Raw genomic sequence first — 24,658 nt, 5'->3', positions numbered from 1 at the left:
ACTTTCTTTATATTTTCCTTTTTTATTTAATTAGCCTTTTGTTTTTACAGTTTTATTTCATTTTTTACTCTTTGTAAAACTTTGCCTTTAAATCCCTCTATACTTAAGCAGCCTATTTAAGCAGTCTCTTCTTTCATAACTCCATTCCTTATACACCAAAACAAAAACTATGATTTTTTTAAAACTTGCTTTCTTTAAAGTCTCTTTCTTGTCTGTCTTAATGTATCCAATAAAAAAAGCAACCAGATGTATCAAAACATGAGCATGCAACATTGGTCTGGCCAGAAATAGTAATAAAATAAAATTAAATTAAAATAAAATAAAACATTCAAAATGGCTTATACCATGAAACTTGTACATGACCAGAAATGGAGATGGAATAGGATGTTAACCATTAATAGAACATGGAAACTTGTCAAGAAGTAAATGGTGATGAATTCTATTGATACACATACTACTCTGGCTAATAGCCATTGATGAACTATCCTCCACACATTTATCTAGTAGTTCTGTTTTGAACCTTGTGAAGATTTTCACAAGTTAACTGTGTGTTATGTGAAGAAATACTTCCATTTATTTGTTTTAAATTGCTTCCTATTATTTTCATTTGGTTACCCATAGTTCTTATATTATGGGAAGGAGTAAATATCACTTTCTTATTGACTTACTCTACACCAGGCATGATTTAATAGGCCTTAATCATATCTTCCCTTAGTCATCTCATTTCCAAGCTGAAAAGTCCCGTTTGTATTAATCTTTCCTCATATGTAAGCTGTTCCATAACCCCAATCATTTTGTTGCCCTTTTCTGAACCTTTTTCAATTACAATATATCTTTTTTTGGATGCGGTGATGATATCTGCACACAGTATTCAAGATGTGGGCAGTCCATGAATTTACATAGAAGCAATATATCTTTCTTTTTATGTATCACTTTCTTAATGATTCCCAGCTCTTTTTTACTGCCACTGCACACTGAGCGGTTGTTTTCAAAGAACTATGCGTGACTCCAAGATCTTTTTTTTTTTGAGTGGCAAAAGCTACTTTAGAGCTCATAATTTTATTTGTATAGTTTAGAGTATGTTTTCCATTGTACATTACTTTGCATTTATCTGCCATTTTGTTGCTTCTCTTCCCAGTTTTGAGAGTACCTTTTTTTTAGTTCTTTGTATTCTGCCTGGGATTTAGCTATCTTGAGCAGTTTTATATCATCTACAATTTTGCCACCTCACAAATTATCCTTTTTCAAAGTTTATTTATGAATTTTTTTGGAAAGTACTGGTCTCAGAACAGACCCCTGGGGAACACCACTATTTACCTCACTCCATTCTGAAAACTAACCATTTGTACTGACTTTTTGTTTCCTATCTTTTAACCATTTACCAATCAAAGAGAGGACTTTCCCTCTAATCTCATGACAACTTACTTCGTTTAAGACACTTTGGTGAGGGGACACTTTCTATTATATTCACTTGATTACATTTGTCCACATGCTTATTGGTCCTTTCAAAGAATGCTAGTAGATTGGTGAAGCATTATTTCCCTTTACAAAAACCTTGACATGTCCCCCAACAAAATATGTTCATTCATATGTCTGACAATTCTGTCTTTTACTATAATTTCAGAACCTGAGTCAGGCTACCCAAGTCATCTCTAGAGCCCCCTTTTTAAAAATTGGTTTCACATTTGCTATCTTCCAGTCATTTGATATAGTAGCTGATTTAAAAGATAGGTTAAACACTACAGTTCTGCAATATCACATTTGAGTTCCTTCAGAACTCTTGGGTGAATGCTGTCTGGTCCCAGTGCCTTATTACTGTTTAATTTAGCAATTTGTTCCAAAACCTCCTTTAATGTCATCTCAATCTGGGACAGTTCCTCAAATCTGTCACCTAAAAAGAATGCTCAGGTTTGGGAATCTCCTTCACATTTTCAGCCTTAAAGATCGATGCAAATAATTAATTTAGTTTCTCCACAATAACACTATCATCCTTGAAAGTCTCATTTATGTACCTCTCTATCTCCCTTAGCTCCTTCAGTTTAGCTACTCTGTTCTCCAAAGCCTATACATGGTCTCTGAGGGCCAGCAGCTCTGTGCACTGAATGCATACACGTGAGCTGCATACTCGTGCGCGCGCGCACAGACACACACACACACACACAGCCTGCGGATAAGCCAGGTAGTTTATACATGCTACATTGCATGCAATATATTGGATAGTCCCCAATCTGGATTTTTCTCTGCATTATCTTTTTACTCCTGAAGATGGTTCCATTGTTGTGGCTTTGTTTTTATCAAAGTTTTTTGGTTTTAAATTTACAGAATGTTAAGTGTGTCTACTCCCTCCCCCACTTTCTCCTCTGAACTGTCTTGCAAAACTTCTGTTAGTCACAGTCGGCTTTGCCTAGGAGGTCACTAGGCTCATTGCACACATGGTCACCACAGAATCCCGCAACCAAAAAACCCCACAGTATGTTTCAATCAAGCAGCAAGAACACAGAAACAAGAGGCCCACACACTATAGACAGAAAACTTATCCTTCACCTGGAGAACATTCTCCCAAGTCTCCCTGTTAAGTGTTCCTGTTTGCTAGCTTCTCTGGTTGCTTAGGAGTGGGGTTTTTTTATAGCTCTGGTCTTTCTGCGTAGCCCCTGGTGAAGGACTGATGGGTGCTAACAGGCGTAGTACTCAGACGTTCTCAGTTCTCATCCTTGCCTAGCAGGCTGCTAGGCTCAGTACACTCACAATCACCACATGGTCCCCAAAATAAACAGACCACACAGGATATTTTAGTCAAGCAGCAAATACACCACAAGCAAAGTTACACATGCTACAGAAAACAAAATTACCACCACAAGGGTCACATAATGACTCTTCTTTTACCCAGAGAACTCCCTGACAAAATTCCCATTTGCCACTTCAATTTTCTAGTGTAACAGTGTCAGATACTATGATCTTACATAAAATACAAATTATTTAATATGTTTTATTAATTCCTCACAGAGAAAATCAGTTGATCTAATGGAAGATGATTTATTGATTTGTATAGCATGGGATTATAATGCTCCCCTGGGTGGTGGAATGCAAAAGCAAGCCTGTACCACCACTGTTACTTTATCATTTTGTATAGAGATAAGTACAAGTTTCAGCTCTGGTTCCAAAATTCCAGTGTTTGGCTCTTTGGCTTAGTCTCAGATCCATTCCCATTTTTATTAAGTAAGTGAAGAATAGCTCATACAAATCAAATTGTGGTAGGAATTTAGGTTGGTGTAGAATGCAATTATTTAAGTTGGAATATGGCCAAAATACTATGGTCTTGTCTACACTAAAGAACTGAACCATATGTAATTGAATAAAGTTGTATTGCAGTAGTTGAAGCACTAATTATTCAGTGTGGTCACACTAAACAAGCTAAATCATCCTACACGTTTTCCCTATGTCCATAACAGCACTGTACTAAACCGTTTCACTTGCAATGTCCTATGAGTATCTGTCCCACAGTTGATAGCAATATTTCTCAATATAAAACAGCTGTGGGATAAACAATAATTTTAATGTAAAATTTTTCATTTTGGTCAACATGTTTTGTTTTTGATGAACATTTACCGAGAAAATAAAATGCTTATTCTGAGAAAAGTATTTTGTTTTTCATTCCCCCCCTTTTCTCTTCTATTCCCCATCCCCTCTTTGCAGCAGAAACTTTTATTTACATTTTTTCAAAAACAAAACAAAAAACTAAGTTATATTTCACAAAAAAAAAAAATTGAAATTCCTACCGGACCTTCTACATCAAATAAAACACACAAATATGATATAAAATTAGTAAATTGATATTGTAATTCTAATTGTTTGTTCAAAATATCTTATTAATGTACTCATTCATGATTTTGTTGACAGACAATTCTCAAGCTCTGATTATATTCTTGGCATTCTTGATTATTGTGACATCAGTTGCCTTACTGATCGTCCTGTATAAAATCTATGATCTTCACAGAGAGAAATTAAGGTGAGTTTTACCATCCTTCAGCTCCTATTTTTCAAAAGTAGAAAAATCATTGTGAAAGTTCTATAAAGGAAAGCAATGCTTTAAACATATGTGTTAGTTATTTCATTTGATATTTGAAAAAGAAATATCTCTGCCTTAAAAAGAACAAGACAAAATCAATCATGGATATTTTTAGGTAGTTTTGCATGTTAGCAGAATCTAATATATGAGACGATATCTACATTTTAATCTTTTTCAAGTTGCCAAAGAAACTGGACAGATAATTCACAAATGAATGTTCAAAGGTTCCTCAGTTATGCTGTTGATAGAGCTGGTATCAAAATCTTCATTCTCTCCCTGAGTCAGGATAGGTGACTTATCAAGCCAGCACATCAACTCTTATTAGAATATCCTTGAATGAAGATGAATAACTCTGGATTCTTCAGACACAAGTTACTAGACTTAGTAGGGTGACCCCAGTACGGATCCGTCTCTCCTGGTACCCAGCACCGCATTTTCTTGAGACAACATGTGCGAGACACGCACAGTGTCACATGGCCCCACTTCCCAGATTCCTGCCAGCATTCACACCAGAATGTGGCCAGCAGCAGCCATTCCTCATTGCTTCAGGGAAGGGACAGGAACTGCTTCCAGGTGCAGAGGAGAAGGGCGGGAGGGCGGCAGGAAGTTATGACATGGCCTGCGTTTTTGTAGAGCTCTTCTCTTTCCCCCTTGCTTTCCCTCCCTCCCCCAATGTGACTGAAAGCAGCATGTCCCTTCCATCCCACATAGTGTCAGAAGGCCTGCTGCTGGCTTCCAGCATAACCCAGCCACTTTCTGTCCCCCCTCTGTACTTCCAGCAGGAAAAGGTTAAGCCCTAAGGATGCATTGTGTACCAGAGTCCAGGGAACCTCACTGAAGGAGCTTTAGTGAATCCAGGCAGAGGGATGACTCAGCAGAGGAGTGTGCCTAGGTATTGGAGTAGCCCTGAGCTCCCTGGAGGCAGGATATGGTTGGGGAAGGGGGAGGCATGTGTGGATGAGGGTATTAAGTCCCTGCTTCAGGAGCTGCTGTGGATCCTGCAGATTTGGGTTATGAACAGGCTGGAAATCACTTCCCCTCTCCCTCCTTCACTATTCCAGAGATTAGATGATGGGATATCCTTGAATGAAGGATTTCCTTTGCCAGCACTTTGTAGGGCTTTGGAACATACGGGCTTGGCTCCTTCTGCTCAGTAGCTTGTGTAGAAGGGTTTGGGCTTTCCCAGAGCACCAGCCCAGCCAGATGCAGTGGGTGAAGGAAGGAGCCTGCCAGCCAGTCTGTTGGTGAGCTGAACACTTCAACCAGGGGCTGGTTCTCCACCAAGTGCTGGTAGTGGGATACCCCACGGGGGAGGGGGGGAAGGGGTAGTGGGACACCCCACAAGGGGATAGGGAGGAACAGTAGGGCTTTGAGGGATAAAGGGGCAAAAGAGGGAGATGAAAGTGAGAGGAGGAGCATGTAAAGGGCCAGTGGGTGAGCAACAGAGGTGACATGTAACTGGCCTCCACTTGGTACCTGCTCATGCTCACCAGCCACCACAGCTCACAGTTAGTGCTGGCCAAAAATGGGATAAGGGAAGGGGGGAGCTGAGACAGGGGCTACATTGATGGACTAGCAGGAGGAACAGCCACCCAGCCCACTGTATCTTTGAACTGCTGCCAGCATTGAATATCCATCAGCCTGTGGATTCCCATACTCACCATTAGTATGTGGGTGTCTGGCAAACAGGGATCCAGCCAGCAGCAGGATATACCAGTACTGGTGGGAGTGGGAGACAATTTGCCCTTTTTAAAGAAAAGACAGGACAACTGCACAAGGGTTTAAATACGGGACTGTCCCTTTAAAACAGGACATCTGGTCACCCTAGTTATAGGAGTAACTTGATTCAATTCTATAGCCCCTCTTATACTGGAGATCAGACTAGACTGGAATTAGGGATGTTAAATTTAGTTTAATCAACTAATTGACTAGTCGATGGATTTTCCATAGACTAGTCAATAAGTTCAGGAAACTGCCTCTCGGAAGCTAACCTCACAGTGGCTCTGCTGAGAGGCTTTTAATACATTTAAAAGGTTTGTGCGCAGTGTGGGGGAACCTGGGGTGAGCTGGGAATCAGCTTCCCCTGCTTGCTCTGGGTCCCCTTCTCCAGCTGCGCTTCTGCTTTTTAACTGTATTAAGAGCTAGCAGGCTCTTAATACATTTATAAGCAGTGGTGCAGCATCTGGGATGATCGTGAGCTGGGAATCAGCTGATTCCTGACTTGCTCCCAGGTCCCCGCTATTCCTCTTGTCTCCTTTGTCCCCTGTGGAGATAGTGCAGGAGGAAACCAGCTTTTAAGCCAGCTACCTCCAGCACTGGCTCCTGCTCCCCTCCTTCCTGACTCACTTACATCCCTAATTCGTGTGGTCAATAATTTTTGATGGGGGAGGGGGCACTCAAGGTTTTTCAAGTGGTCAAGGACTGCACTTTTCTGTGAGGGGATGCAGGGTCTGGGACAGAGGTTGGGTGCATAAGGGTGCTTGGGCTAGAGGACTGGGGTGAAAGAAAGGGTGTGGGGTGTGACAGGGAGTTTTAGTGAAGGAGGGGATTGTGATCTGGGGCAGGAGCCTAGGATGCAGTGTCTGGGATGGGGTATGGGTACAGGAAAGAAGTCTTATCCTGGGGCAGGGTGTAGGAAGGCTGCAAAGTTGGAAGATGGGGGGGGGGTATGTCTACACTACAATGTTAGTTCGAACTAACGGACGTTAGTTTGAACTAACATTCATAGCCGCTACACTAGCGCTCCGCTAGTTCGAATTTGAATCGAACTAGCGGAGCGCTTAGTTCGAACTAGGAAAACCTCATTTTACGAGGATTAAGCCTAGTTCGAACTTACTAGTTCGAATTAAGGGGTGTGTAGCCCCTTAATTCAAACAAGTGGGAGGCTAGCCCTCCCCGGGTTTCCCTGGTGGCCACTCTGGCCAGCACCAGGGAAACTCTATGCCCCCCTCCCGGCCCCGGACCCCTTAAAGGGGCACGGGCTGGCTACGGTGCCCGTGCCAGGTGCAAGCCTGCCAGCACCCAGCCAGCAGACCCTGCACCTGGCACGGCACAGAGCCACCCACCCGATGTCCCCCAGCCCACCCCCTCTTCCCGGGACCAGGCTGGCGGCTCCCGGGAGCTTGCCCTGGACCGCAAAAGGCGGGCATCTTCCTGGGCTAATGCGGACATCGTGGACCTCGTCCACGATCACCGCACTAGGCATAGGAAAGTGGCCGTCTAGGGCAGGAGAGCTGCCAGCCTGGCCACCCAGGAGCAGCTGTGCATGAAAATCAAGGGGGTCCACTGAGACCCCTGACCCTGAGCCCTGAGCTTACAATGGCCGTCCTGGGTCAGACCAAAGGTCCATCTAGCCCAGTAGCCTGTCTGCCGACAGCGGCCAACCCTAGGGACCCTGGAGGGGATGGACCAAAGACAGTGACCAAGCCATTTGTCTCGTGCCATCCCTCTCCAGCCTTCCACAAACTTTGGGCAGGGACACCACTCCTACCCCCTGGCTAAGACTACTCCATGGACCCAACCTCCATGACTTGATCTCACTTCCCTTTAAACTCTGTTCTAGTTGTAGCCTTCACAGCCTCCTGCAGCAAGGAGTTCCGCAGGTTAACTATTTGCTTTGTGAAGAACAACAACTTTCTCTTACTAGGTTGAAGCCTGCTACCCATTCCTTTCCTTTGGTGTCCCCTAGTCCTTCTTTATGGGAACTCATGAAGAACTTTTCTGAATGCACCCTCTCCACCCAACCCCTGCTTTTAGAGACCTCTATCCTGTCCCCCCTCCATCTCCTCTTGTCTAAGCTGAACAGTCCCAGTCTCTGTAGCCTCTCTTCATCTGGGACCTGTTCCCAACCCCTGATCATGTTAGTTGCCCTCCCCTCTCCCAGCCTTTCTCTTCCTCTCTCCCACCTCCTTTTCCCAGTCTCCCCCAGTTTTGTTCAATAAAGACAGAGTCAATGTTGGAAGAAACGTTATCTTTATTTTGTACATCAATAAGAAGGGGGGCTAGGGAAGGGTAAGTGGAAGGAGGTGAGGGAGGAATGGGGTACGAGCCCCCGATGGGGAGGACTGGGCTGGCTCTGTGGGCTTCTGGGGGTGGAAGCTCTCTTGCAGCCCCCCGATTGCCTCCTCTCCCCAGATGGCAGCCTGCGGCAAGTGCAGCCGGGCTGATGGCCGAGTGGTGTGATGTCCCCTTGTGGGTACTCCGGGCAATCCAAGCCAGGACTGCTTTGCAAGCGGGGCACCCCTGAGAACTGTCTGTCCGGGGTGGGGGTCGGGAGCCTTTAAGCGCAGCCCTCGGCCAGCCTGAGACAGCATCTCCACGCTCTAAGTCCTCCTCTGATGCCCTGCCGGCACTGCTTCCGGCCATCCTTAAGCCCTGTTCAGGGTCCACTCAATGTGGACTTGCTAGTTCAAATTAGCAAAATGCTAATTCAAACTAGTTTTTAGTTCTAGACGCGTTAGTTCGAATTAGCTTAGTTCGAATTAACTAATTCAAACTAAGTTAGTTCGAATTAGCGCTGTAGTGTAGACATACCCGGGAGTAGTGATCTTGGGGAGCAGAATGCAAAAGTTTGGGTGGTGGCCTGTGTCAGGGAGTTGGTGGGAGAAAGGAGCTGGGGTGCCAGAAGCAGGCTGTGGCCAGGAGGAGCTTAACCTGATGGTTCTCCTACAGCAGCCTTGCAGGACCTTGAGGCAGACTCCCTGCCTGCCGCAGTCCCAGGCTGCTCAAAATGTGGCTCATTCTGTGGGTGCTCGGCCAATAGAAGGTGAGAGTTTGCTGGGGGGCAGAGGCAGTGCATGAAGCCTCGTCTTTCGCATGGTACCCGGAGCAGAGAGCCACAGGGAGCAGCCAGATGATTAAAGCAGTATGGGGCTGCTCTGATATGACTGGCTGCTCTGTGCCTGAGGGCCCCGGTGAGGTGGCCCACAGTCCAGATCCAGTGGTTTGGCAGGCTGGATCTGACCCACTGGCTGTATTTTGTCCACCCCTGGACTAGATGATCTAAAGAATCCTTCTAGCCTTTAGATCAATGAATCTATAAAGGTTTTCTATACGCAGAATTCTTGCCAAACCATGAGAAATAAATATCCAGCATTTATATTTTGTTCATATCTGAGCATTAGGTTATAGCTGTCTTTTTTTTAATCTGCACAGTGATGAAGGTGCTGTAAAGACATCTTGTAGGACTATGCTAAGAAAGAAGACTTTAGAACGATGTTAAGGATCTGGGGTCTCAGGTAGAAGTTTGACCCCAGATATTTACTGGAAAATCAGAGGGCCCTGGCCAGAGCTGCAGTTATGAAATGACAGTAGCATTTTAAAATCAAGGTCTCGGTTCTCAGCTGTGCCAAGCTCAGGCTAGGTCTTGCTGACACTCCTTTATCGGAAAAGGAGGTTTTTTTATTTCTTTTCCAAAAGAGGCTTTTCCAAATTGCTTTTCCGAAAGAGGCTTTTCCACTATTTGGCCCAGTCTAGTAGGGGACAAATGGTGGAAAAGCCTCCTCTTTGAAAGAGCCCTTATTCCTCATAGAATGAGGTATTCAGGGCTCCCCAAAAGAGCACAAAAAAAAGAGGAAGAGCAAACGCGATCCCTGAATGCGATGGAGTTTTACTGGGGTTGTATACCTGGGTGCGGTAGAGTTTTTCTGGGGTTTTACACCAGGGCTGTGTCTACATTGGCATTCCTTTCCTTGAAAGTAGGAATAAGGGATATTCCGGAAAAGGGCTTATTTTCCGGAAAATCGCATCTACACTGGCGCTTTTCTCCAGCAAAAACCCCAAGCCGGAAAAAAGCGGCAGCCAAGTAAATGCAAATGCCGCAGGGGATATTTAAATCCCCCACAGATTTGCAATTCCGAAGTGTCTCATTAGCATCCCTTTTCCGGAAATGGATGCCAATGTAGACACAGCCCAGGGTTTTTTACTGGAGGTATTCCGGAAAATCCCCATGGTCTAGACCAGTGTTTCTCAACCATGATATGAGTACCCTCAGGGGTACTTGAGAGAAGTCTGTGGGGTACGTCAACACAACTGAAATTTGGAGAAAACTGAATTTTTGTTTTAAGTTTTACAGCACTTTGTTATTTTTGTACTTTTTACACCAAAAAATTTCATCACCCGCTATGATTAAGTTATTTAAATAAATGTGTTGCAATGCTAGACAAAAAATTGTGTCAGAAAACTGTAGGTACTGGGGGGTACTTATAATTTTTTAAATAAAAGGGGTACTTTATAAAAAACGGTTGAGAAACACTAGTCTAGGTGTAGCCTCTTGCTCAGCTTGACTAAAGATGGGGAGGGAAGTGTAATTATGATGTACTCTTCTACCTCCTCTGATCCTGAGGGTGGTAGGGGACTTCCATAAGACACAGGAATCTTTGGCTGCTTCCGTTGAACAACATAATTTCATAATGGGAATTTAATCCAGTTTGAAGATCCCTTGGCACTCCTTCCCAGTCCCCAAAGTCCTATAAGACTCTACCTGTGTATATTATTTGTGTCCTTTAATTCATTGCCATACATACATTGCCTTAGCATACACTTATGCTTTTTACAGCAATGCAGATGAAGATATCATGCTTGTTAGGAGGGGTAAGTACATTTTCCATATAAGATATGTTTGGTAAGTGAAAATAAGTTATTAGCCAAGTGTCTTATTCCAGCTCATAGGCATCTATATTTTAGATGACTGAAGTCTAAATAATGTATGTACAGTGGAATTAGATATTAACACAGTCAAACCTTGCCCAGGCCAAAAGTAGAGGTCAGTGATTATTATTATTGAAGTGAATCACTGTAATTTTATTAAATGTTGGGAAAATTTGAAAAATCATTATTTATGATCTTAACATTAAAACTATTTCAGTATCTCAAATAATGACCATAACAGACTGAATACAGAGGCTTTAAAACACCTCGTTAGATTAATCTCTGAAGTGAACTCACCCCAAGTAGGCCTTCAAAATAAAGTCCTAATGTAGACGAGGGCTTAGAGAATCAATAATATGAAGAAATTACGTGAAAGTTCCCATTGAACACATCCTGCGGTTTTCTGTGAGGCTTATTGATTTAAAAGAACCCCAAATCCACTTTTCAATGGACATATTGACATGATATAAACTTTCTTCTGGTTATAACATTAATTATACTCACTGAAAGATAGCACATTCACAGTTATGTCCGTTTGTCCTGTTTCTGTGCAGAATAGCAAAAACATTGGATTTAAATTTGAATCAAAATGCTCAAGAGTTTAACACTAATTAAAGATGATGATAGCTCAGGGAAAACGTAGAATGATTTTCAGTGCTTCACATTGACATTAGCGTAATGGTTACTGTTACTGGGCCTAACACAGTACAATATTTTACTAGCAGACGTATCCAGCATTGCCCAGGTTCTTCAGGGCAGGGCCTTGAGGATGCAGGGGGCAGGGTGTGTCTGCAGGAAGCTTGTGATGTGTGGAGATGTGCCAGTAAGAAGGGGCTGAGGGCAGGGGGTCCCCCCAACCTGCCAGGGACCTATTCTCTCTCCCCTTCATCCCCACAGCCCACTAAGAGCCAGTTCTACCCCCTCCTCCAAGACTCCTCAGTCACCAGAGACCCTTCTCTCCCCCCCAAAAGTCCCCCCAGCAGTCATGGACCTTCCCCCACTCCCAGCTTGTGGCCAAGGACCGGAAGGGAGAGAAAGGGTTTGTGGCAGGGAGGCTACTTACTCAGTGTGCTCACAGGCAAGACGGCAAATGCCCCAACCCTGCTGGCTACTCCCTTGGTGGTACACTGCCACTGCCCCCTGTAGAAACTCTTCAGGATAGCACTTCCCTGTGGGACGCTGCTCCAGTGGCCACTCTCATATCCTGTCCCTTGCAACAGCAGCCCTGCCCTTTGCATGTTATGGAAATCAGTCCTTTTCCAGGGGCTTCCGGTTTCCCTGGCACAACCAAACCCTAACCTTGCTTTAAGTTAGGAAAAGAGGAAGCTGCCTACAAGATCGGTGGCCCTAGTTCTACTGTTCTTGAAGAGTTCCTGAACAAACAGACTTATAGACAAATACCCAGATAGACATCCTCTAATATAGATTACAGCTAATAAATGATTGCTTATTACTCAAATGTAATGGCAGCACAATATCACAGTTGTACCTGCTTGGGCTAAAGTGTCCTGTGCCAGCATCAGATGTTGCTATGGCCCTACTGGCAATACTCACCACTTTCCCAAGTCCGGTCTGTACGCTCAGAGTGCTGCTTCTCTGTACACAGGAGGCACAGAAGTCTTAGATTAATAGAAATAGAAATGCAGGGCTGGGAGAAACTATCAAATTCAGTCTCTTTCAGTGTGGCAGGCCCAAGTAAAGCTAGACCATCCTTGACAGATGTTTGTCCAACCTGCTTTTATTCCTTGGAAGCCATCTGTGGGGCTTAACTAACCTTAGGCTATGTCTACACTATGAGTTTTCTTGGCAAAAAATATGCAAATAAGTCAATATCATTTGCATATTTTCTGCGATCCGTTTTTGCGCAAAAAGAAGCAGTGTGGACATTTTCTTTTTGTGTAGAAACCCCTTTTTCCATAAAATCCTTATGCCCCCCAAAAGGAGGTATACCAATCTTGCAAAAAAGGGGGTTTTGTGTAAAAAGAAAATGTCTGCGCTGCTTGTTTTTGCGCAAAAAACCCATCGCAAAAATGGATTGGCAGAAAATATGCAAATAAGATCATGACTCATGCAAATGAGTTCTTGATTTGGATATTTTTGCCAAGAAAACTCATAGTGCAGTTGTAGCCTTAGAGTTAGAACTTTTTTCCTAATATCTAGCCTCAAAATCCTTTGCTGCCAATTAAACCTACTACTTCTTGTCCTGCCTTCATGGAGAACAATCTTTTTAGCAGCCCTCCATATATTTGAAGACTGTTATCTGGTCTTCCATTTTCTTTTCTCAAGAGTAAACCTGGCCAGTTTTTTAACCTTTCCTCATAAGTCCGATTGGCTAGATCTTTTATTATTTTTGTTGTTCTGTTCTGGACTCTCTCCAATTTGTCCACACCTTTCCTAAAGTTCAGTACCCAGATACAGACTCAGTCTCTGTATGTCAAGTTTTTTTTGACCTGTTTCCCTAGCTGGATAAGTTCTATGACTTTGGGGGCTCTGTTTAGATGCATTTGAGGGGATAAGCCTTGGTGTAATAAATATATATGTCTTAGTTTGAGTGAATGTTTCTGTTCTCATTAACTAATCTTACTCTTCAAGACGATACAAATAAATATAATCATAAAAAATAAATATAAAATATGTCTCTGTATTTAAAGATGATGACAAGCAACTGATGAATGTGGAGCCAATCCCTGCAGAAATGTTGTTGGAAGCCTACAAGAGAAAGATTGCTGATGAAGGAAGACTTTTTCTGGATGAATTTCAGGTTTGTGCCTAGTCAGAAATATAACAGAGATTCTAAACTAGATATTATGGAACATGCCATTAAAATAAATCTGTTACAGTCAATCACCAACCCCTTTGATGTTGTTTTACAAAACATCTAAAAGTAAGAACCCTTACCCGAATCTCAGAATAGCCAACAAACTGGTGAATAATCTCAAATCTGAGATATTATAATCTTGCTATAATTTAGGAAGATTTAAGATGAGATAAGTGATGAAAACTGCTGTGGGATTTAGGAACACTCTTTTAAAATATCTTACTTTTATGAGTTGAATTTAAAAGTATGGTTATGATGATGATGATGATGATGCTTGGTTAGAGGAGCTCCATTCGTGGACCAGTGCCCCTTTATGCTACATTTTAAAGCAGTTTTAAAAAATTCTGTTCAGACTAGAATCCAAAACTGAGCTTCTTTATTCGTCTTTTAAGGGAGAGTCATATTTTGGTTATATAGCAATATATTAATCTTCATATAACTTAATATTTGTTTTAAAAAGCTAATCACTATGAATCATAATGCAATGGAAAAAGAATGTTATCTTCCAACTGTCCTTAAGAACTAATTACAACTATGTGAATTTTATTGTGAGTTAAAATTATCTAAAATATGTTAAAATGAATAAAATAAGGATTATATTTACAGAGCATTCCCAGGGTTTTCTCGAAGTACCCAATAAAGGAAGCACGTAAAAACTACAACCAAAACAAAAACCGTTACATTGATATTCTCCCTTGTAAGTACTGAATAGAAATTCCATGCATGGTTGAAAATATTTCATTGTTTTTGCTTACATCAGAATATTGAGGCAACTGAGTTAATTATTACATACTTTGTTTTAAATTATCTAAACAGATGATGATAACCGAGTGGTACTCTCAGAAATAAATGGAGACCCAGGATCAGACTATATAAATGCAAGCCATATTGATGTAAGTGACTTCTCTTGATGAATTATTGTGATGCACAAATGAAAAATGATTTATATATGTCCCATTACAGGCATCAAATGCTTGACTCTTCTAGCATTGACTCAGGGTGGGCTTTACCATGAGGTGAACTGAGGCGGCCGCCTCAGGTGCCAGACTGTGGGGGGGAGGGCCTCACTAGGACCCAGAGTGTAGAAAATTGTGTCTACTGCTGGTGCATATGTATTCTCTCTGCTCTAGATGCACTGAGATGGTGGTAGTGTGGAACAGGAAGAAGGCAGAATTGAGACCTTTCAAAGATTTGGCCCAAGCCAGGTGTCATGGGGGTGTCATTTGAGCTCCCTGCCTCAGGTGCCAAATGTTGTGGGCTGGCCCTGTTGACTGTTTCCACTCCTTGAGTTTTTTTGTTATACTTGGTACTATTTGGTACTATTACATTGGTGTCCATATTATCATTCATGTTAAATATATATATAAAGTAGCAATTCTTTTCACAGTTTTCGCCTACTATCTTTAAATACCTAGTAATAATATATATTTTTAAAACAGGGTTTTAAAGAACCAGGAAAGTATATTGCTGCACAAGGTAAATGTTTTATTTTTTTTATTTTATTAATTCTTCCCCAATTATCCTTTAATCAAAGTGATAGAGCCAAACTGTATTAATATATTTAAACAAAATGTGGATGACCAGCATATGTGGAATTTAATAAAGGATTGCTAGACAGCCTGTGTTTTGGGAGTTACTACCAGCTACAGAAGGAAATTTGTGGAATGCAGAAGGGAATTTTTTCAAATCATGCTTCATACATATTGGCTACAAGTATTTACTTTATTTTTACTATGGAGATTTTTTTTCCCTTCTCAGTCACCACCTACATAGTTTTAGAATTATGTGAATGAAGATGATGGAATCATCATGAAATTGTACAGTCCATGGCTGTATCCATGTTATGATCTTTGGATAGCTTCTGAGCCATAATATGTATGGTCACTTTGTTCTAGACTCTTTATGGTTCATAATTCTTTCAAAGTATCTCTTATTGAGTACCTTATCTGCTAGGCCCCAAGGATGAGACCACTGATGATTTCTGGAGAATGATCTGGGAACAGAAGGCAACAATTATTGTTATGGTGACTCGCTGTGAAGAAAATAATAGGGTGAGCATCTCTTTCTCTCACACACTCCCGTTAGCTGCTATATACAGAAGGTTGATCTGTTGTGGCAAAATATGCTTTTCTTACTCATTTAAATAATTTTTCTCGGGATTTAAATATTTATTTTGAACCCTTGTTCATTCTTGTTTAATCTGTATTTGTGATAGAATCTTAGAAATTGAATAACATTGACAAGCCAGCATGGTTTTGCCTTTAGACTATTTGAAGAGCAGCATAACGGAGTGAACCGTTTTTTGGGTCAGGGGCTGCTGACCTACAGGAAATCAGTTGGGGGCCCTCATCAAAATGAGAAGCAAAACAAAACAAAAACAAACAAAATCTCCTCATACACACACACAACCCTACCAAACCTCAGTGATGTGGATGTGGCCCCTATCTAAGAAGGAGAAAGCCACTCCCAGAGACTAGGGCAGGGTTGGGCCATAATTTTTGGTGGGGGGCCATGCCAAAATTTTGTAAAGTGGTCAAGGGCAGCACTTTTCTGGGGAAGGGGTGCGTGGTCTGGGGTGGAGACTGGGTGCAGAAAGGTGCACGGGATAAGGAACTGGAGTGCAGGAGATGGTGTGAAGTCTTAGGGGCTATGTCTACATTGGCAAGATTTTGCGCAAAAGCTGCTGCCTGTCTACACTGGCCGTGAGTATTTGTGCAAGAACACTGACGTTCTACTGTATGAAATCAGGGCTTCTTGCGCAAATACTCTGATGCTCCCGCTCATGGATAAGCCCTCTTGCACAAGTATTCTTGCGCAAGAGGCCAGTGTAGACAGCAACGTTAATTTCTTGCGCAAGAAAGCCCGATGTCTAAAATGGCCATCGGAGCTTTCTTGCGCAAGATAGCATCTACACTGGCACGGATGCTTTAGCGCAAAAGTAAATCTGTTGTGCAAAGGCACATGCCAGTATAGATGCTTTCTATGTGCAAATATTTTAACGGAAAACTTTTCAGTTAAAAGTATTTCTGCTAAATTGTGCCAGTGTAGACGCAGCCAGGGAGTTTGGCTGAAGGAGGGGGTTGTGACCTGGATCATAGTATTGGGATGCAGGGTCTGGGAGGATGTTTGGGTGCAGTAGAGGATTCTGGCTTGGGGGAGGAATGTAGGAGGGAGTACAGGGTGTGGGAGGGAGTTGTGACCTGGTGCAGAAGATTTGGCTGGTGACCTGGGGGAGGGAGTTGGAGTGTGGGAGGGGCAGGGTTGCCAGAGGCAGGCTCTGATTCAGAAGTGCTAACCTAAGCCAGCAGCCCTACAGCACCCCCAAGGCAGGCTGGGCTCCCTGCCTGCTGCAGCCCCAGATAACTTCGAACTAAAGGCTTGTTCCCTCCATGTGGCTGTTTGCTTCAGGAGAGGGAAGAGGCTTGTGCCCAGGTTAGTAGATTTGTGTGCTCCAGTCCCACAGGGTGACAGCGGGGGGGAGGGGGGGGAGGGAGGGGAGCAGGAGGGGAATTGGAGCACCAGCCCAGCCTCCCCACATCCAGCCCCCCAGACAAAAGGTTCCCCATCCCTGCTCTGTAATATTATTACCTGACACACAGCTGTAAGGAATAGAGATCTACATTCCACCTTCTTGCAAATAAACCCATAACAGGGTATAACGTGCCAAAAACTTCCTGAGTTAGAATTTGCTGAGCTGTGCCAAAATCTCTCTCCCTGTCCCACATCCTTGCAGACTTATCAGAACTATCACAACTCCCTTCCAAGTGTAATAGGGGATGATCTGTATTTGTGATTTTCCTCCCCCCTTCCCACTCAAAGCAGCCTATAATAATGTCACGGCAATGCCTCCACTCACAGCTTGGACCATTTCTCTGGTGCCCTCCTTTCGAAACCAAGTTGGGAAGCTGTGACGAGCAGTGTTCACCTCCTTGTTTGAATGTTTAACTGACACTGTATTAATTGTTTTAAGGGATAACTATAGCATCTATTGAAAACTGAAATTGTACTGAATTATTGGTTATTTCATTGGAAATATTGATTTTATTTTATTTCAAACTTTCTTCAAAACCTTGTTTCACTGTCACTTTGATGTCATGCTGCTAATCAGTTAACTTTGCATTTTCATAGAACAAATGTGCCCAGTACTGGCCGACAACAGAGAATAGCACTGAGACTTTTGGGGACATTGTCGTGAAGAGCAATGAAAGTAAAATGTGTCCTGACTACATTATTCAGAAATTGCATATTACAAATGTGAGTTGGCTTATTAATGTGAAAATAATTTGAAGTGGTCTATATAATTGGTATAAAGAAACTCTTATCAGAGATTCTGCCAGAGCAACAGTGGCAGTTAGCCTTTTCCCTTGTTTCTCCCAAGCAACATATAACTTGAGATAACACTGAGTAGATAGTAAGTAATTTCTTAGGGCAAATGTGAATTGGAAACTTATCTCACTGCTATGCTACCTTTTGTTACTGTATTCTCAACAGGAACACCACCAGTACAGTTCTCTTCCATAAGGGTGCTGATGCAGATGGATAAATTTGTATGCAATATATCGTGTTTCTGTCAGAAATTTGTCCTTTTTAAATTAAGAAAGTTTGTTACTGGCTTATGAACATAGAATAAGATATGTTTGACAGTGAGGCCACCACATTAAATATTACTGTGAGTAAGGTGGCCATATCAGCAGTGTATCCCCATAAGTTGAGTGCTTGGGCAAGCCACCCAGGAAAGATTCAGATGCCACCCAGCTCATTAGCAGAGTACACACAGCTGGTAGCATGTGTTTCTAATGGTGATGCACATCTGCACTTGCCTTGGTGCATGTAACAACATTTATACTGCATATGAATGGGAAAAAATTATCAACACTGCATACCAGTCCCTTAAAATTGAAGTGTTAATAGAACGGTGTGGCATCATACATAGGAGAGACTCCAAATTACAGTAGCTAATGTGTTGCTGGCCAGAAGTAATGTGTATTGATTTTTTACAAGCACAGGTTGGACCTCCCTGATCTGGCACCCTCGTGACCTAAGGGGTCCCGAACCAGGGAGTTTGTTGGACCAGAGGAGGTCAATGTGTCCCTACTGGCGCCTCACTCCTTGCCTCCTCTCCCTGGTGCTCCCAAGGCTGAGGCTCCCACCCTGCTGCCCATGCTGCAGCCAGAGTTCCCCGGGGTTCTGATGGCCCCTCTGTCTCCAGGAGTTTCCCAGGGCACCCCTGCCAGGGCCATCTGGCTGCCACCAGCCTAGCTCGGTCTCTGCGGCCACCACTGCTGCTGAATGTTCCCCAGGGCTCCACGGCCAATGCTCCCCTACCTGGCCCTGCTCCCACCAGAGGTTCCTTTGCTCCGCCACCTCAGCCCCTCTACCACTGGGGCTCTCCAGCCACCTGGCCAAGCTCCTGCCAGGAATTCTCCAGGGTTCCCAGTCTGGGGCCATTTCCCCCGACTCCACTGCTGGGGCCAGTCCTGCTTCCACTGGAGGTTCCCAGCCCAGGACTGCCTAGCCACTGCCTGGCCCCGCTGCTGCTAGAGGTTCCCTGGCTGGGATAGGGGCTCTCCATTCACCACCTGGCCCTGCTGAAGTTGGGTCTGTGACTGGTGTGCTCTAAGACTTGAATACAGTGACTTAGAAAATCATGAGCTACCTCAGTGATTGATCTCCCCATCTCTTCTATTTTGATTTGCTGTTTGTAAACTTCCTTCATTCCTCGGAGGGTCTGTGTGACTTAGCATGTAGTTAACAGTAAAAAGGCAAAATAACCAACAAATACGACTGGCAGAACATGGGCCTATACGCTGACTTCCTGATTAGTTACAAGTGCAGAGGAGAATACATGCTACGTACTACATAGACATAAAGTAGAGCATTCTTAGGATGGAAATATTGGACATGTCCTTTCTAGATTGTCATTATATTCTTCCTTCAAAGGATGGCTTGTTCCACATGTACAGCTTTTATTTTTGATCACTCTTTTGTTATAAAAATAGGATAGGAAAAATATTCCAACTTCTGAAACCTTGTAAAGCTCATTTGACTGTAGAATCTGGCCTCACTATTGCATATTGATGCTGGATTTTTGCATGGTGCTAATGAAACAATTCCACCTCCTCCAGAGAAAGGAGAAGACACCTGGGAGAGACGTGACTCACATTCAGTTCACTAGCTGGCCGGACCATGGAGTGCCTGATGATCCACATCTTCTCCTCAGACTACGCCGCAGAGTTAATGCTTTAAGCAACTTTTTTAGTGGCCCAATAGTGATTCATTGCAGGTGAATATTGCCAAAACTCACTGCTAGTAAACAGATGCCAGCCAGAGCTATGCAGAAAGGCAAGTCAGAGAAGACTAGCAATAGTTGCTTAGGCAAGCTGGTCGCTTTCAAGTAAGACAACTCATTCCATATTTATAACTAAAAAAGAGGCCTGATTTTCAAGGGTAATAAAAACCTGCAACTCCCATCCAGATCAACGGGACCGGAGGATGCCTGCAATTTTGAATAGCAACCACTTTAGTTTGAAAATATTGTCCTCATCGGGCCTGCTGACAGGGAGAGGCAAAAGGGCAACTGTTCCGGGGCCCAGCACTTCAAGGTAGCCTGGGGCTTCACGTGCCGCCACTGCTACTGCTGCAGCTGGAGCCTTAATCCCTTATATCGTCACCAAAGCCCGTGTGGCACCCTATAGGGCCCCGGATAGCCGTCTCTGGATGGTGCTGAGGGTGTGGGAGTGGTCCAAGCAGCACCCAGGGCCAGATGCCCTGTCCCTGTCCCTTCTTCCTGAGGCGCCAGCCCTTCCACCTGAAGCCCCACCCCTTTCAGGAATGCACAGCGGTTCCCCCTAGCTGTCAGCTCCCCTGGTCCTCATTTATGTAAAACAAAAGTTTACCAGACTTCTGAATTGTGGATTAATGTATAATAAGCCATATTGTTTGCATCCCCAAGCAGAACACTACTGATCACTCCCGACCCTTTCAATAAATATTGCTTTGTACTTATCAGTGCTGGTGTTGGCCGTACTGGAACCTACATTGGAATTGATGCTATGCTGGAGGGGCTAGAGACAGAAGGCAGAGTGGATGTTTATGGCTATGTTGTAAAGCTCCGACGGCAGCGCTGCCTCATGGTTCAAGTAGAGGTATGTTTCTAGAGCTCGTTGCTCCATTTCATTTATTAATCTCTTTCAGGATAAGCTGTGCCCAGCTAGTTCAGCGCTAGATAAAGCTACAATTACTATGATTTTCTATTGTAGCTGTCCTTGGAAATAAAAACTAGAAAGGAAAAAGAAAAGGGGAGAAAACCATCTCTGAAGCAAAATTGGTTAGCATTTTCCAAATTTTGACATTCCAACCATTTTTTTAATCTTTAGAATTTCAACATAAATGTAGGGTCAAAAATATGTAGGAGCCTACCACTTGGAAACCAAATATGAACATTTTGAGGCAAAGTTAACCATGTGTATTCAACCTGAATTTTTATTTTTTTGTTTCTTTAGTGTGGGCTTTTCAGAAGTGCTTAGGAGCACAAGTTCCATTGAAAATGACAGATGGGACTTAACTTAGGTGGGTGTTTTTTGAGAACATAAGAACGGCCATACTAGGTCAGACCAAAGGTCCATCTAGCCTTGTATCCTGTCTGCTGACTGTGGCCAATACCAAATGCCCCAGAGGGAGGGATCACAACAGGTAATCATGAGATCCCTCCCCTGTCACCCACCTCCAGAGAAACAGAGGCTATGGATACCATTCCTACCATCCTGGCTAATAGCCATTGATGCACCTAACCTCCATGTATCTATCTAGCTCTTTTTTGAACTCTGTTAAAGTTCTAGCTTTCACTGCATCCTCTGGCAAAGAGTTCCACAGGTTGACTGTGCACTGAATTAAGAAAAACATCCTTTTGTTTGTTTTAAACCTGCTGCCTATTAATTTCATTTGGTGACCCCGAGTTCTTTTAATGTGGGAATAAGTAAATAACTTTTTCTTATTCATATTTTTCATACCAGTCATGATTTTATAGACCTCTATCGTATCCCCCCTTTAATCTCCTCTTTTCTAAACTGGAAAGTCCCTGTTTTATTAATCTCTCTTCATATGGGACACGTTCCGCACCCCTAATAATTTTTTTTACTCTTTTCTGAACCTTTCCAATTCCAATATTTTTTTTTTGAGATGAGGTGACCACATCTGTACACAGTATTCAAGATGTAGTCATACCATTATTTTATACACAGGCAATAAGATATTTTCTGTCTTATTCTCTATCCCTTTTTTAATGACTCTTAACAGTCTATTTGGTTTTTTAACTGCCGCTGCACACTGAGTAAACGTTTTCAGAGAACTATCCACAATGACTCCAAGATCTTTCTCTTGAGTAGTTGGAGCCACATTAGTCTCCATTATATTGTATACATAGTTGGGATTATTTTTTCCAATGTGCATTACTTTACATTTATCAACATTAAATTTCATTTGCCATTTTGTTGCCCAATCACTTAGTTTCGTGAGATCTTTTTGAAGCTCTTTACAGTCTGCTTTGTTCTTAATTATCTTGAGCAGTTTGGTATAATCTGCAAATTTTGCCACCTCACTGTTTACTCCTTTCTCTAGATCATTTATAAATAAGTTGAGTAGGATTGGTCCTAGGAGAGACCTTTGGGGGACATCACTAGTTACCTCTCTCCACTCAGAAAACTTACCATTAATTCCAACCCTTTGTTTCCTGTCTTTTAACCAGTTATCAATCCATGAGAGGACCTTCCCTCTTATCCCATGACAACTTATTTTACTTAATAGCCTTTGGTAAGGGACCTTTTCAAAGGCTTTCTGGAAATTTAAGTACACTATATCTACTAGTATCAAAAGGGTAGCTGTGTTAGTCTGGATCTGCAAAAGCGGCAAGAAGTCCTGTGGCACCTAACAGACTAACAGATGCTCCAATACATCTGTTAGTCTATAAGGTGCCACAGGACTTCTTGTCATATATCCACTAGATCTCCCTTGTTCACATGCTTGTTGATCCCGTCAAAGAAATCTAGTGGATTAGTAAGGCATGATTTCCATTTAGAGAATCCATGTTGAATTTTCCCCAACAAATTGTTATCTGTGTGTCTAACAATTCTCTTCTTCACTATAGTTTCAACTAATTTGATTTACTAATTCAGCTGAAGTTAGTCTTACCGGTCTGTATAGCCAGGATCACCTCTTAAGCCCTTTTTAAATATTAGCATCACATTCGCTATCTTCTAGTCATTAGGTACAGAAGCTGATTTAAAGGATAGGTTACAAACCACAGTTCATAGTTCCGCAATTTCACATTTGTGTTATTTTAGAACTCTTGAGTTAATGCCACCTGGTCCCGGTGACTTGTTACTGCTAAGTTTATCAATTTGTTCCAAAACCTTCTCTAATGACACTTCCATCTGGGACAATTCCTCAGATTTGTCACCTAAAAAGAATGGCTCAGGTTTGGGAATCTCCCCAATATTCTCAGCCGTGAGACTGAAGCAAAGAATTCATTTAGCTTCTCCTTGTGGATAAGGGAGAAGCGGTGGATGTCATATACCTAGACTTTAGTAAGGCATTTGATACGGTCTCGCATGATATTCTTATTGATAAACTAGGCAAATATAACTTAGATAGGGCCACGATAAGGTGGGTGCATAATTGGCTGGATAACTGTAGTCAGAGAGTTGTTGTTAACGGTGCTAAATCCTGCTGGAAAGGGATAACAAGTGGAGTTCTGCAAGGGTCTGTTTTGGGACCCATACTGTTCAATATCTTCATCAATGATGTAGATATTGGGATAGAGAGTACGCTTATTAAATTTGCAGATGATACCAAACTGGGTGGGGTTGCGACTTCTTTGGAGGATAGGGACATAATTCAAAATGACCTTAGCAAGTTAGAGAAATGGTCAGAGGTAAACAGGATGAGGTTTAATAAAGAGAAGTGCAAAGTGCTCCACTTAGGAAGGAACAATCAGTTCCATACATACAAGATGGGAAGCGACTGTCTAGGAAGGAGCATGGTGGAAAGGGATCTAGGGGTCATAGTGGACCACAAGTTGAATATGAGTCAACAGTGTGATGCTGTTGCAAAAAAAGCAAATATGATTCTAGGTTGTATCAACAGGTGTGTTGTAAGCAAAACTCGTGAAGTCATTCTGCCGCTCTACTCTGCACTAGTTAGGCCTCAGCTGAAGTATTGTGTCCCGTTCTGGGCGCCACATTTCAAGAAAGATGTGGAGAAATTGGAAAGGGTACAGAGAAGAGCGACAAGAATGATTAAAGGTTTAGAGAACATGACCTATGAAGCCAGGCTTCATGAACTGGGCTTGTTTAGTTTGGAAAAAAGAAGATTAAGGGGGGACATGATAGCGGTTTTCAAATATCTAAAAGGGTGTCACAAGGAGGAAGGCGAAAATTTGTTCCTCTTGGTTTCTGAGGACAGGACAAGGAGTAATGGGCTTAAAGTGCAGCAGGGGAGGTTTAGATTGGACATTAGGAAAAAATTCCTAACTGTCAGGGTGGTCAAATATTGGAATAAATTGCCAAGGGAGGTGGTGGAATCTCCCTCTCTGGAGATATTTAAGAACAGGTTAGATAGACATCTGTCAGGGATGGTGTAGACGGAGCTTGGTCCTGCCTTGAGGGCGGGGGGCTGGACTCGATGACCTCTCGAGGTCCCTTCCAGTCCTATTATTCTATGATTCTATGATTCTCCACTATGACTTTATCACCTTTGAGTTCTCCTTTAGCATTTTGATTGTCCAAGGGCCCTACTGGTTGTTTAGTTGGCTACCTGCTTCTGATGTACTTAAAAAACATTTTACTATTACTTTTTGAGTTTTTGGCTAGCTGTTCTTGAAACTCCTTTTTGTCTTTTCTTATATTTTTACACTTAATTTGACAATTCATGGTCCTTTCTACTTTCCTCACTAGGATTTGACTTCCACTTTTTAAAAGATATCTTTTTATCTGTCACTGCTTCTATTACCTTGTTGTTAAGCTGTGGTGGCACTTTCTTTGGTTCTCTTACTGTGTTTTTTAATTTGGGGTATTAATTTAGGTTGGGGCTTGTTATAAGTTTCCCCCGTGGAGTTCAAGTCTCCCCACTCC

At 42.7% G+C, this 24,658-nt stretch overlaps 1 protein-coding gene across 6 annotated transcripts in view; it reads left to right on the top strand.

The window, feature by feature from the left end:
* PTPRC (protein tyrosine phosphatase receptor type C) overlaps positions 1-24,658 on the top strand; it is a 159,321-nt gene that overhangs the window by 118,893 nt on the left and 15,770 nt on the right. For all 6 annotated transcript variants that reach the window (XM_025179991.2, XM_075936683.1, XM_075936682.1 and 3 more), the window contains 10 exons: positions 3,898-4,006; positions 10,623-10,657; positions 13,366-13,475; positions 14,139-14,229; positions 14,349-14,425; positions 14,972-15,008; positions 15,486-15,583; positions 17,661-17,786; positions 19,658-19,815; positions 20,542-20,677. In XM_025179991.2, the coding sequence (XP_025035776.2) occupies positions 3,898-4,006; positions 10,623-10,657; positions 13,366-13,475; positions 14,139-14,229; positions 14,349-14,425; positions 14,972-15,008; positions 15,486-15,583; positions 17,661-17,786; positions 19,658-19,815; positions 20,542-20,677 (977 nt within the window). The remainder of the gene's footprint in view (positions 1-3,897; positions 4,007-10,622; positions 10,658-13,365; positions 13,476-14,138; positions 14,230-14,348; positions 14,426-14,971; positions 15,009-15,485; positions 15,584-17,660; positions 17,787-19,657; positions 19,816-20,541; positions 20,678-24,658) is intronic.

Source organism: Pelodiscus sinensis, chromosome 9 (genome assembly GCF_049634645.1).
Source record: "Pelodiscus sinensis isolate JC-2024 chromosome 9, ASM4963464v1, whole genome shotgun sequence".
NCBI classification, from domain to species: domain Eukaryota; kingdom Metazoa; phylum Chordata; order Testudines; family Trionychidae; genus Pelodiscus; species Pelodiscus sinensis.
Note: the sequence above shows the minus strand (reverse complement) of the source record. Positions and strands in the feature narration are given on the sequence as shown.